A 14,350-nucleotide genomic window follows, 5' to 3' on the forward strand; every position below is an offset into this window, starting at 1 on the left:
ATTGCCTTTCCATCCCAAAGTAGTTAAATAAAGGTAATTGGTTGCCTTGATTGTTGAAGATCTTACTAAAGATTCCATCACACTATAAATCTGACTACACAAAAACAACTGGAAAGGAACTAATGTTTCAATTATTCCCTCAAATTACAATTAGGAACCCATGGCCAAAAATGTAACTCTATATGCTTCAAAAAATGGCAGAATGCATAGAAAGCAATGCAAAAAAAAAAAAAAAAAAGATTCACAAAGGTGGAAAGACAAAGCCAGAAACAGAACTAAGGTCCATACAGATTAGATATACTTACCATATTTAATGCACCTACAACAAAAAGTTAATTTGCAATCCTTTAGAAAATAAGCTCAGTCTTAACTCATGAATAAGCCATTAATAAAGGTAGTCTGATTTGGTCTCAGTCTGGTTTATGTAGCACATTCAGACAAGTTTTCCTAACCACACTTATTATTTGGCCTGATTACCAAATTTCAGTTGCAGAGAGATGAAGTTACAGTGGGAACACTGGTAATGTTATCAACAACAAAACTGAATCACACACAAATATATTTAGCCCAAGACACTGACAAAAATCATTCAATTTTTGAAAGCTATGCAGCCTGCCCCCAGATTAACAAATTGCCTTTAAAATAGCCAATGATTTATCACTGAAGCAATTGCATGAACATTAGGTTTACAAGAGTCAATATAAATAGGAAACCATAAATATCTCACAATACTATGACACCACACACACATAAAACTGGTATTTCTAGTTTAAGAAAAAATTTGACAAATAGAAAAACTTTACTGTGGTCATGTATAAGCTTGAGATTAATAAGTGTACACAATGCTATAAAACAAAACTGCCAGAATGATTACTTCATTTTCAAGCATCATGAAAAGATAAACAGAAAATAGTCAAATAAGTTGAAAAATGGCAACTACAAGAACTTGTCCTTTCCTACCAATTTTTATTCCTTGTCTTTCAATTCTATTTTTTCCCTTTTTTTTTCAGTAGCTAAGTTTTTGCCCCATTGCTTGATCTTTATTCAGTTACTTACGTCTTCCCAGGCTCCGCATCTTCATGCTGCAGATAAGCAGCCCCATTCTGGTCCTTCACAAACTCCTCTAAAGGGGTCAAGAGATCTTCTAGTTCCTTCTGCTGTGACAGGATAAAATCCAATTCTTGTTCCAGCCTGAAAAAACAAGTCAACAGAAGGGCTTATGAAAAGAATTGGGAGTGGCAAAATAAAGTTGAAAAACTAGAGCAAGGGGGAAAAAATGGACAAAGAAATCGATCTTTAATCTTTCAACCTAGAGAGTCTAAGGTTCTACCTTTTCTGATCCAGTTTCACTTTTTCCACTTCTCCATGCAAAGTTGTAATCTATAAATGAAAATAAGGATATGATAATGCAAATATTTGAATTTATATTTAATTTTAAAGCAATATTAATTTTCTTATGCACACTTCAAACATAGGCAATTTACTAAATCAGGGCACTCATTACATAGGAAAAGATTTGTAAGTTGATCATCAAATAGTGGAATAGAAAATTACCACAAAACACAGGTCTATACTCTTGTGTTCATCTGAAAATGTTTGTACAATACACGTAGAATAGTGAGACTATCTTCTTACCTTCTCACCATTCTCAATCAGTGTACGGTCCCAAGCATTGACCTGAGTGGCCTGGTGAAGAAAGTACCTCTCTTGATCCTCTAAATCAAGGCTCCATTTGTTTATCAGACCCTCCAGCTGACCATATGTCATCACAGGAGTTACGATTGCACTAAAAAAGAGGGATGCAGAGGGATACAGGTGTGCTTTTTTAAAAGGGCACATGCACCCCAATGTTTATAGCATCGCTATCGACAACAGCCAAAGTATGGAAAGAGCCCAAATGTCCATTGACAGATGAATGGATATGTATATATATATATATACACACACACACACACACACATATATATATATATATATATACATACACACACATACATATATGCACACAATGGAATATTACTCGGCACTCAAAAAGAATGAAACCTTGCCATCTGCAACTGTGTGGGTGGAACTAGAAGGTATTATGCTAAACGAAATTACAGAAAGACAAATATCATATGACTTCACTCATATGTGGAATTTAAGATACAAAATAGATGATTGTAAGGGAAAAGAAGCAAAAATAATATAAAAGCAGAGAGAGGGACAAAACATAAGAGACTTTTTAAAAATGTTTATTTACTTTTGAGAGAGAGAGAGAGAGAGAGAGAGAGAGAGAGAGGCGTGAATGGGGCAGGGACAGAGAGAGGGAGACAGAGAATCCAAAGCAGGCTCCAGGCTCCAAGCTGTCAGCACAGAGCCTGACGTGGGGCTTGAACTCACAGACTGTGAGATCATGACCTGAGCTCAAGTCGGACGCTTAACCGACTGAGCCACCCAGGCGCCCCAAAACATAAGAGATTCTTAAATATAGAGAACAAACTGAGGGTTGGTGGAGGGGTTGTGGGTTGGGGGGGATGGGCTAAATGGGTAAGGGGCATTAAGGAAGACACTTGCTGAGATAAGCACTGGGTGTTATATATAGGGGAGGAATCACTGGATCCTACTCCTGAAATCACTATTGCCCTATATGCTAATTAACTTGGATGTAAATTAAAAGAGAAAAAAAGAGAAAAAAAAAGGGGAGCCCATTGTGGAGACAGGCTGAGAGGAAAAGGAGATTTCTTAGCAGAAGAACAAATTAAAGTCCTCAGGAAAATCTAAAAAAAAAAAGAGGGATGCAGTATGATCATCTTTTAACTGTATTTTTGAATGAATAACATAGGAGGACTTAGAGAAGAAAAGAGCACATGAGGAGTTTTTCAGACCTGCTCCCCAACAAAATCATCATAGCTGGTAAAGATTATTTTAAAAACAACCATTCAACATCTTTGGAAATTATCCTAGAGGAATATGGCAAATTATAAAAGCTCTACTAAGAAATCTACTAAATCTCAGTAAGAACAGCTGAAGTCTGTGCCACACCTGCTTCCTTCCTTCCCCCTCAGCTCAGCATGATACAAGCTCCCTTCTGGGTGCATGTGGCCAAAGAGACAGGACTCCCTCTTCCCACAGCTCTTAATCAAAATGATCCATTTCCGGTCTAAGTAGTATCCACAAAACAGAGTAGGGAGCTGATCTTCCATCCTCCATTGGGCAGAACCGAACAGAACCATGATTCCCCTGCCGGGTGGTATCAAATAGGCTAAGCAGGTGGTTAAGTATCCATCCCATGACTGGTGGAACCAGGCAATGCCTTAATTCTTCTGCTGGGGCAGTGTCAGCAGGGCTAAGCAGAGAGGTAATCATCAATTCTCTGCTCGTCAGAAGCAGGTAGTGTTCTATTCCCTTCCTCTACCAGGGTCCTGTCATCGAAGGCCAGTGACAAGCTGAATCTAAATACCCACCCAGCAGCAATCAAGACATAATAAAGACAGGGTTAGTTACCATTAGGTTCCCTCACTTGTCACTAGTGTCAGTGAGACTCAATGGGGGGCTAAACTCTATGCCCACCTGGCATCATCACTGAGAATGAACAAAGTAATGCTAGTCTGCACTCGGCCCCCCTGCTCCCCAGAGCTTGTGTCAGTGAGGCCCAGTAGGGAACTAAGCTTCCATACCAAGCCAGCATCAAGAGGCTGAATGAAATTGGAAGACACAGAATAGTTGATATCCTGCTTCCTCACTCCTTTTGTGTCAGTGACACCCAAAAGGAAGGTGAAATTCTGTCTCCACCCTGCAGCACCTAAGTGGTTAGTCCCCCACTTCCTCTTATTTTGGGGACCCAGCGACCCATTGAGGCAATGAAGTGGTGGGACCCAGTGTCCCACCTTCTTGGGGAATGAGTCAGCAGGGATGAGGGGGTAGCTGAACTTCCACACCACTCATGTGCATTGAGGCAGTATGAGTCAGCACCCCACTTTCACTGGGGTGGTGTGGGCAGGGTCTAGTAGGAAGCTGAAGATACAAACACACCCAACCCCTGCATTACACCCCAACAAAAGGATTACCTGATTGAAAAAAATTAAAATAGGACCTGGACTCTCCTAACATGATAGACATAATGTCCAGGATGCAACTGAAAATGGTCTGTCCTACCAAGAACCAGGAAAAATCACAACTCAAGAGAAAAAAGACAGTCCACAGGCACCAACAGAGAGAGGTGTCAGATGTTGGCATTCTCTGAAAGAATTGTAAAGCAACCATCGAAAAATGCTCCAAACAAGCAATTATGAATTCTCTAGAAACAAAAGAAAAAGAGAAAATCTCAGCAAGGAAACTGAAGTTATAAAAAAGCAATTGAATGGAAATTATAGAATTGTAAACTAAAATAAAGGAAATAAAAAGCTCACGTGAAGGGTTTAATAGTAGAGTGAAGACGACCAAGGATAGAATCAGCAAACTTGAGAGTAGGTCAATAGAATTTTCAGAACAGCAAAGAGAAAAGAGACACAAAAATTAAAAAAAAAATCTAAAGAACCCAAAGGACAATAATTAAAGTGGTAACATTTGTATCATTGGAGTATGATAGATTAGAGAGGAAAAGACAGTATGGGACTGAAAAAGTATTCTGTAAAATAAAGATGAAAACTTCCCAAATTTGGCAAATGATATATATCTACAGATTCAAGATGCTGAGCAAACCCCAAAGTGAATAATACAAAGAAATGTGCACTAAGACACCTAATACTTAAATTTCTGAAAACTAAAGATAAAGAAAGAAAAAAATCTTGAAGGTAGCCAAAACAGCACATTACTTAAAAGGTAATACCAATTCGAATGACAGCAGATTTCTCATCTTAAACCATGGAGGCTAAAAGGAAGTGTCACAACATTTTTCAAGTACAGAAAGAAAAAAAAAAAAAAAAACAACAAAACTGTTGACCACAACTTCTCTATCTGGTGAAAATGTCCTTCAGAAATGAAAGGAAAATAAAGATATTCCCTTGCAAGATTTTTTGCCGCTGGCAAACCTACTCTTGAAAATTGGCTAAACTGGGGGCACCTGGGTGGTTCAGTCAGTTGAGCATCCAACTTCAGCTCAGGTCATGATCTCACGGTTTGTGAGTTCGAGCCGCACATCAGCTCTATGCCGACAATGCAGAGCCTGCTTGGGATTCTCTCCCTCTCCTCTCTCTCTCTGCTCCTCCCCCACTCGTGCTTTCTCTCTCAAAATAAATAAATAAATAAATAAATAAATAAATAAATAAATAAAAGAAAAACAAAGAAAAAGAAATGAAAACAGAAGGCTTTGGAACTTCATAAAGGAAAAAATGTCATAATGAACAAAAAGGGTAAATATAAGACTATCCTACTTCTCACGAATTTTAAAAATCATATTTGATGGCTGAAGTAAAAAGTATAACACCACATAATGTGGTGTTCAGTACATGGGGGAAAAACTTGAGACAAACTTAAAAGATAAGAGTAAAGGGAGCTACATGGAATTACCAAAGTGGTAAAATGTCAACATGACTAGACGATTCTAAGTTACATATGTATACTGTAACATAGGGCAACTACTAAGAAAATTAGACAAAGCAATATACTCAGAAACACTATAAAAATAGAACAAGGGGCGCCTGGGTGGCTCAGTCTGTTAAGCGTCTGACTTCGGCTCAGGTCATGATTTCATGGTTCGTGAGTTCAAGCCCTACCTCAGGCTCTGTGCTGACAGCTCAGAGCCTGGAGCTTGCTTTGGATTCTGTGTCTCCTCTCTCTACCCCTCCCATGCTCATGCTCTGTCTCTCTCTCTCTCTCTCTCTCTCAAAAATGAATAAACATTAAAAAAAAAAGAGCAAAATAGAACCCTAAAAAAGGTCTTAATATCCCACAGGGAAATTACAAAACAAAGAAAAACAAAAACAGAAGTAGCAAACAAAAGACAAATAATAAAATGGCAAACTTAAGCCCAAACATACCGATAATTAGCTTAAATGTAAATGTGCTAAATATACCAACAAAAAGGCAGAAATTGGCAGAGTGGATGAAAATTATGACCCATCAATGTGCTATCCACAAGAAACTCGCTTCAAATATAAAGACACAAATAGGCTGAAAGTAAAACGATGGAAAAAGATGTACATGCAAGATTAATTTTAATGGCTATATTAATAACAGATGAAGTCAATTTAGAGCAAAGAAAATGACCAAAGAGGGACGTCGCATAATGATAAAGGAACCAAAGCACCAGGGAAGGCCAACAATCCTAAATGTGTAAGGCAACCAACAGCAGAACCTCAAAATACACAAAAGCAAAATTGATAGAGCTAAAGGGAGAAACAGACAACCCCACAATTCCTGTTGAGGACTTTAAAAAGCCACTCTCCAGACTGAAAGGAGCTTTAGAGAGGAAAGCTGCAAGGATACAGATCTGAAAATACAACAAAGCAGGATCTAATCATCATACATAAAACACTCCTCCCAATAGCAGAGAAAACAATTTCCAGGTGCCCATGGAACATTTCACCAAAAAAGACTAGATCTTCAGGGTGCGTGGGTGGCTCAGTTGGTTAAGCATCCAACTCTTGGTTTCAGCTCAGGTCATGATCTCATGGTTCATGAGTTCAAGCCTCACCTCAGGATCCTTGTTGACAATGTGGAGCCTGCTTGGGATTCTCTCTCCCCATCTCTCTCTCTGCCCCTCTCCCCACTTGCGTGCATGCATGCATATGCTCTGGCTCTCTCTCTCTTCCTGTCTTTCTCAAAATAAACATTAAAAAAAGAAAGACTGTATCTTCATCATAAAACAAACCTGAACAAATATAAAAGGACTGAAGTCATATAGAGCATGCTCTCCAACTATAATGGAATCAAAACTAGAAATTGATATAGAAAGAAAATAAAATCTCCAAGCACTTGGAAACTAAACAACATACTTCTAAATAATCTATGGGCCAAAGAGTAATTCACACAGGTAATTTGAAAAGTAGACAGAATTGAATGAAAATAAAAGTAAAACATAATAGAGTATGTGGTACACAGCTAATGCAATGGTGAGGATATTTAGAGCATTTAATGCTTACATTAGGAAAAAAGAAAGGTCTCAAATCAATAATCTATGTTCATTACTCAAGAAACCAGAAAAAGGGCAATATGAACTCACCACAGAGGGAAAGAAATAATAAATGGTAGATATCAATGAAATTGACAATGAAAACAATAGAGGATAATCAATCAATAAAACAAAAGCTATTTTTTTTATTTAAAAAATTTGTTTAATATTTTTATTTATTTCTGAGAGAGGGAGCGAGCTCGAGTGGGAGAGGGGCAGAGAGACAGGGAGACACAGAATCTGAAGCAGGCTCCAGGCTCTGAGCTGTCAGCACAGAGCCTGACACGGGGCTTGAACTCGTGAACCGTGAGATCATAACCTGAGCCAAAGTCGGATGCTTAACTGACTGAGCCACCCATGTGCCCCCAAAGCTACTTCTTTGGAAAAAGATGAATAAAATTGATAAAAGAAAGGTATCAACATACCAACATAAGAATTGAAAAAGCTATTAAAAGCACAAGAAGGAAATACTACAAACTTCGTACTCATAAATTTGACAACTTAGAAAAACAGACCAAATGAAAACCACACACTACTAAAACTCATGAAAGATGAACAGATAACCTGAGTAGTCCTAAACGCAGTAAAGAAATTAATTTGTAATTTAAAAGCTCCTGCAAAAGAAATATACAGGCCAAGGTTTCACTAAAGAATTCTGCCAAACATTCAATAAACACAATTTGTTACACAATTTTACACAATTCCTTCTATAAAACAGAAGAAGATACTTCTCAGATCATTTTATGTGGCTAGCATAATCCACATATCAAAACCAAAGACAAAATAAAAATGAAAGAAAACAAAACTACAGACCAGTATCTCTCAAGAACTTAATAGAAAAGTCGTCAGGCAAAATACTAGCAAACTAATCTAGAAAAGTATAAAAAAATTATACACCATGACCAAGTGGGATTTATCCTATATTTGTCAGGCTGGTTCAACATTTGAAAATCAATCAATGTGGGGCGCCTAGGTGGCTCAGTGGGTTGAGCATCTGACTTCGGCTCAAGTAATGTGAGTTTGAGCCCCGCGTCGGGTACTGTGCTGACAGCTCAGAGCCTGGAGCCTGCTTCTGATTCTGTCTCCCTAGCTCTCTGCTCTGTCTCTCTCTCTCAAAATAAATAAACATTAAAAAAAATTGAAAATCAATCAATGTCATTCACCATATCATTATGCTAAAGAAGAAAAATCCTAAAATATTGTACCAATTGAGGCAGAGAAAACATTTGACACAAATATGTCCAACTGATTTTTGACAAAGATGTGAAAGCAATTCAGTGGAGGAAGCTGAAGACTCCCTTTCAACAAATGCTGTTGGAAAAATCGGACATCCACAGACAAAAAAAGAAAATGAACCTTACTCTAAACCTCACACTTTACAGAAAAATTAACGCAAAATGGATCCTGATTTAAATGTAAAACTGTAAAACTTTTAGAAAAAACTGAGAATCTTTGGGATCTAAGGTTAGGCAAAGAGTTCTTAAACTTGATATTAAAACACGGTCCATTAAAGAAAAAACTAGACCTCATCAATAAAAGTTTTTGTTCAGCAAAACTCCCGGTTAAAACGATGAAAAGGCAAGTTACAGAATTAGAGAAAATATTTATAAACTACAAATCTGAAAAAAAAACTGAATCTAGAATGTAAAAAAACTCTCAATACTTGAAAATAAAAAAAGAAATTCAAGTAGAAAATGGACAAGACATGACATGAACAGAAACATCATCAAAGACAGACATGCTGATGGCAGAGAAACACATGAAAAGATGTTCAACATCACCAGTCGTCAGGGAAATGCAAATTAAAACTGCAATGAGATATTATTTCACATCTATTAGAAGGGCTAAAATAAAAAAATAGTGACAACATCAGATCCTGGTGATAATGCAGACAAGCTGGGTCCCTTACACATTGCTGTTCGGTGTGTAAGATGGCACAGCCACTCCGGAAAAGAACTTGGCAATATATTAAAAAACACACACACACACACGCAACAACCACACCACTCAGTAATTGCACTCTGGGCATTGATCCCAGAGAAATGAGACTTACACTCACAAGAAAAAACCTGTACACAAATGTTCCTCACAGCTTTATTTATAACTGCCAGAAACCGGAAACAACCTAGGTGTCCATCAACAAGTGAATAGTTCAATTATAGTTCATCCACAATACCATGGACTATTTCTCAGAAATAAAAAGGAAGAAAGTACTGATACACATGACAACCTTATCTTAAGGAATTATGACTAGAAAAACAAAACAATCCTTAAAGATCACATAATATACAATTCATTTGTATAACATTTCTTTAAATGTCAAGGTTATAGAAATGGAGAACAGATTCCTCATTGCACAGGGTCACGAAAAGGAGGGGAAGGTAGTGAGTGTGGCTATAAAAGGGCAACAGGAAGGATCCTTGTGCTGATGGAACTGTTCTATACCTTGACTATATCAATGCCAGTATCCTGGATGTGATACTGTACCTCTAGCATAGCAAGATGTTATTATCGGGGCATACTAGGTAAAGGACACAAAGAATTTTTTGTATTCTTGCCTAGAAGTACATGTGAATCTACAGTGGTCTCCAAATAAAAATTTAATTGAAAAACCCAAACAAGGGGTGCCTGGGTGGCTCAGTTGGTTAAGCATCCCACTCTTGGCTTTGGCTCTGATCATGATCTCATGGTTTGTGAGTTCGAGCCCCACATTGGGCTCCGTGCTGACAGTGCGGAGCCTGCTTGCGATTCTCTCTTTCTCTCTCTCTCCCTTTCTCTCTCTCTGCCCCTCCCCCACTCACTCTGTCTCTCTCTCTCTCAAAAATAAATAAACTTTAAAAAAGTAATAAAAAATAGGGGCGCCTGGGTGGCTCAGTCAGTTGAGCATTTGACTTCAGCTCAGGTCATGATCTTGCGGTCCGTGAGTTCGAGCCCCGCGTCGGGCTCTGTGCTGACAGCTCAGAGCCTGGAGCCTGTTTCAGATTCTGTGTCTCCCTCCCTCTCTCTGACCTTCCCCCGTTCATGCTCTGTCTCTCTGTCTCAAAAATAAATAAACGTTAAAAAAAATTAAAAAACCCCAAATAGTTAGAGAGGGACATGGTATAGATTCTAAGATTATAGGCTCTGGAACTCAACTGGCTGAATTTTAATCCTGGCTCAACCATTATCAAGTGTACAACCAGGGGCAGATTATAAAATTTGTATGTGCTCCAGTTTTCTCATCTATAAAATGGGAACAAAATAGTGCCTACCTCATAGGGTTATTGGGAAGATTAAATGATATGATGTTTGCAAAGCATTGTCACATTGCTAAATATTTAGTAATTGCACAACAAATGTTAGCTATTATTAGTAATAGTAATAATAGTATTATAATGGTAATAAGACAAAGGCAAGCTGTTAATTGTTCAATTTATGAAGCTACAGAAATCCTTTATCTGCTCCTTTGACGGAGTCATTTACCTAAAATTCAAACACTATTCTACAGCTATATAAGCAAACTATACTTTGTACATGATAAATAAAATGAAATTCACACAAATTTTCAAATAAACAGGCTTACTTAACAGTCGAAGTAAAAGGTATGGAATTAATACCGACTGGAACAATGCTATTAATCCCAGCTGATGCCAGTGATCTTAGATTCAAAGTAAAGCCACTGGTGGTTGTGGTAGTCGTAGTGGTAGTAGTGACAGTGGTGGTGGTCGTTGTTGATGCTGTAGCTGGAAAATAAAATGTGTGTTATCAAGAAATGAGAGACTTACTTAGTCCTTGATCATTCAGGATAAAAACTATAGAAGCATTTATTTTTATTTATTAATTTTTTAAATTTTTTATTTTATTTTCAAGAGCAAGAGAGACAGAGCACGAGCAAGGGAAGGCAGAGAGAGGGGGAGACACAGAATCCAAAGCAGGCTCCAGGCTCTGAGCTAGTCTGCAAAGAGCCTGACGCGGGGCCCAAAGTCACGAACCTCAAGATCATGACCTGAGCCGAAGTCAAACGCTCAACCGACTGAGCCACCCAGGGGCCCCATTTTTTTATTTAAAAAAAATTTTTTTAATTTATTTTTGAGAGAGAGAGGCACAGAGTGTGAGCAGGGGAGGGGCAGAGAGAGAGGGAGACACAGAATTGGAAGCAGGCTCCAGGCTCCAAGCTGTCAGCACAGAGCCTGACGCAGGGCTCGAACTTGGGAACCACGAGATCATGACCTAGGCCTAAGTTGGACCCTTAGTCAACTGAGCCACACAGGTGCCCCTAAAGAAGCATTTTTTTTAAATGTGAATTTGAACTCAAAGTTGTATGGATTTGCACTTAACATTGTTATAATATGAAGTGATATACAGCAGGCCAGATATCTGGGTTAACTCTTCTGCCAAAAATTAAAAATCCTGGATATATTTGTAGAAAAATAAAATTTACAACTTAACCAGACCTGTAACCATTAAAGAAACTGAATCAATCCTCAAAGCTCTTCCCATGAAAAAACCTTCCAGACCCAGATGACTTCGCTGGCAAATTCTACTAAACTTGCAAGGAAAGAATAATTGCAATCTTATACAAACTCTGTATATCTATACTTTTGTATACTTACATGAATAGATCTGTGTAATTAATTCCTAGAAATGAAATTGCTGGATCAAAGGGTCAGCATGCCGTAAGTTTTAATATATCTTGCCAAACTGCCCAACCAAAAAGATTTTGCCAATTTACATTTCTATCAATAGGGGAGAGCACCTGTTTCTCTACATTATAGCCCATACTAGGCATATATCTTTGCCAGTCTAATAAATAAAAGTCTCTCAAAGTTTCAACTACAGCCCAGACCTCACTTCTATGTGTCTTTTCCTATTGCACCCCTACTAGAATTCCCAGCCCTCTCTAGATGAAATCCTCAATATACTTCATGGCCTAACTCAAATTCTTCCTTCCTGGTATTTGTCACCCACTTCTCTTCCACTCCACCATTATCCCTTAGTTTTCTGAAACTTCTATAGCACTTTTGGTTTTTCCTACACACTGAGCACTTAAAGAACAATTCACAGAAAACTGTGCCTGGTGGGACCTGCAAATGTTTTCTTTTCTTCTTTTTGGTTCTCTGTATTTTCAAATGTTCTCAGTAATTAATAGATGATGGTTCTGTAACAAGAAATTTGTTATAAAAATATATTATAACACATGTACACAATTGTTTGTTTTACATTAGCCCTGCTTTCCCAATTAGCTGTATTTTCAGGTTAGTGGCCGTATTAGATAAATACATAAATCATGGTGCCTGCCAAAATATTCACAGCCTATACTGAGGGGAACTGGCCTACTCTGTTCCTGCTGAGGGGCCAAGCTCAGATATTCCTTCTTTATTCCAAGAATTCTGCCCTTTGCTCCTGATTCACAGTCAATTGGGACAAGGGTGGGCATCCGAAGTACGGTATCCATCCCATATACTACTGGCAGCTTATACAAGGGTCTGGCATAGAAAACTCTAGCCAAGCAAGGATAAAATAGGTCAGCATCTCATTTTCAAAAATTTATAACTATAGAAAGAATCAGACTATAGGTAGAAATATGGAAATATTTCCAAAAATATGGAAAGAATCAGACTTTAAGCAGAAATTTGGAAGTATTTCCAAAAGTGTAGAAAAAAATCAGACAATAGGCAGAGGCGGATTGAAAGGACCTACAGAGGTCACACATGAAGTAGAATTAAGGAGTCTGAGCAAGCCAAAATTAAGAATAAGCTAAAATTGGGGTGCCTGAGTGGCTCAGTCAGTTAAGCGTCCAACTTCGGCTCAGGTCACGATCTCGTGGTTCATGAGTTCGAGCCCCGTGTCAGGCTCCATGCTGGCAGCTCAGAGCCTAGAACCTGCTTTGGATTCTGTGTCTCCCTCTCTCTCTCTGCCCTCCCATGCTCGTGCTCTGTCTCCCTCTCTCTCTCAAAAATAAACATTAAAAAATATTAAAAGGATAAGCTAAAATTGTAAGGTAGAAAAAGAGGTAAGGAAACCAATGGAAAGTTTAAAAAAGTAAGGGTAGACTAAGGGAGAAGAGCTGAATTATGTCTATGCAACAGATTCAGGGGGTCCCTAAAAGTTGCCTCTAGAACAACTCTTAAATTCTGATTTCCTTCAAGTTCAGTGCCAGGACAATACCTGTGTTAGATTTCTAAAAGATTCCATTTCCCTTTTGGCCACAAGAAATCTTAAAATAATTTCCCCATTTTTTGTGTTAGCCTTTCTGAGGGTGGAATGAACACCACAAGGAAAGACCATATCCAGTCACAAAGGATCCCTGGGGTCACTTATCACTCCAAACACTTGAGAAGATTACAGACTGGATCCCATGTGGCATTCTTTACAATCATATGTCATCATAATTTTCACCTGAGAATAAAAATCTTATCTGAAAAGAAATCCTTCCCCAGAAATACTGAAACTTAATGACACTATCAAGACTCCTCCTGTATTGATTAATTCAAACAGAAAAACAGAAAAGCAATTAAGAAAAAGAAAGAGTCCTTTTTATAAAGCTTTTCTTCACCCAAAGATTTTTTTCAAAAAAAAAATAGTAATCTGTTTTGGGGCACCTGGGTGGCTCAGTCAGTGAAGTGTCTGACCTCAGCTCAGGTCATGATCTCACGGTTTGTGGGTTCAAGCCCCACGTCGGGCTCTGTGCTGACAGCCTACTTCGGATTCTTTGTCTCCCTTTTTCTCTGCCCCTTCCCTGCTCATGCTGTCTCTCTCTCTCAGAAAAAATAAATAAGCATTAAAGAAAGTAATCTGTATTTCCTGACATGGACAGATGTGCAAAGATGATATATAAGAAAAATAATTGTAGGATTATGTGTGTGTGTGTGCGTAATTATCCCATTTTTGCAAAACAAATAAATTCAATGTGTGTTTGTATGTGTTTGGAAAAAAAGGCTGGAAAGATAACTACCAAACCACCCTTTCTAGAGACAGTGATATATGTACACACACACACACACACACACACACACACACACACACACGCACATACGTGTGTGTGTATGATTTTTATAAAAAGAAAAGCAAGCATCATCACTACCAAAATATCTCCACAAAGATGTTGAGTGATACCTTCAGGAAATTAATACCTGTCAGCCTAAACATAAAAGCATCCTGAGTCACAAAAAAAATGGTATGATTATTTTAACCTTTTAAGACAGTATTTATCTTTGTTCCTTAGCTTTTATGGTATTTTTAAAAGGTATAAATTAGCTCTGGCATAGAAGATAATAC

General features: G+C 38.1%; 1 protein-coding gene across 2 annotated transcripts in view; it reads right to left on the reverse strand.

The window, feature by feature from the left end:
• The window catches only part of NUP62CL (nucleoporin 62 C-terminal like), a 79,870-nt gene that overhangs the window by 28,385 nt on the left and 37,135 nt on the right, over window positions 1-14,350 (reverse strand). For both annotated transcript variants that reach the window (XM_047845012.1, XM_047845011.1), the window contains exons 4-7: window positions 10,656-10,815; window positions 1,636-1,786; window positions 1,331-1,380; window positions 1,057-1,191 (exon numbers count right to left, since the gene is read on the reverse strand). In XM_047845012.1, coding sequence (XP_047700968.1) covers window positions 1,057-1,191; window positions 1,331-1,380; window positions 1,636-1,786; window positions 10,656-10,815 — 496 coding nt within the window. The remainder of the gene's footprint in view (window positions 1-1,056; window positions 1,192-1,330; window positions 1,381-1,635; window positions 1,787-10,655; window positions 10,816-14,350) is intronic.

This window comes from Prionailurus viverrinus, chromosome X (assembly GCF_022837055.1).
Source record: "Prionailurus viverrinus isolate Anna chromosome X, UM_Priviv_1.0, whole genome shotgun sequence".
Lineage (NCBI taxonomy): Eukaryota > Metazoa > Chordata > Mammalia > Carnivora > Felidae > Prionailurus > Prionailurus viverrinus.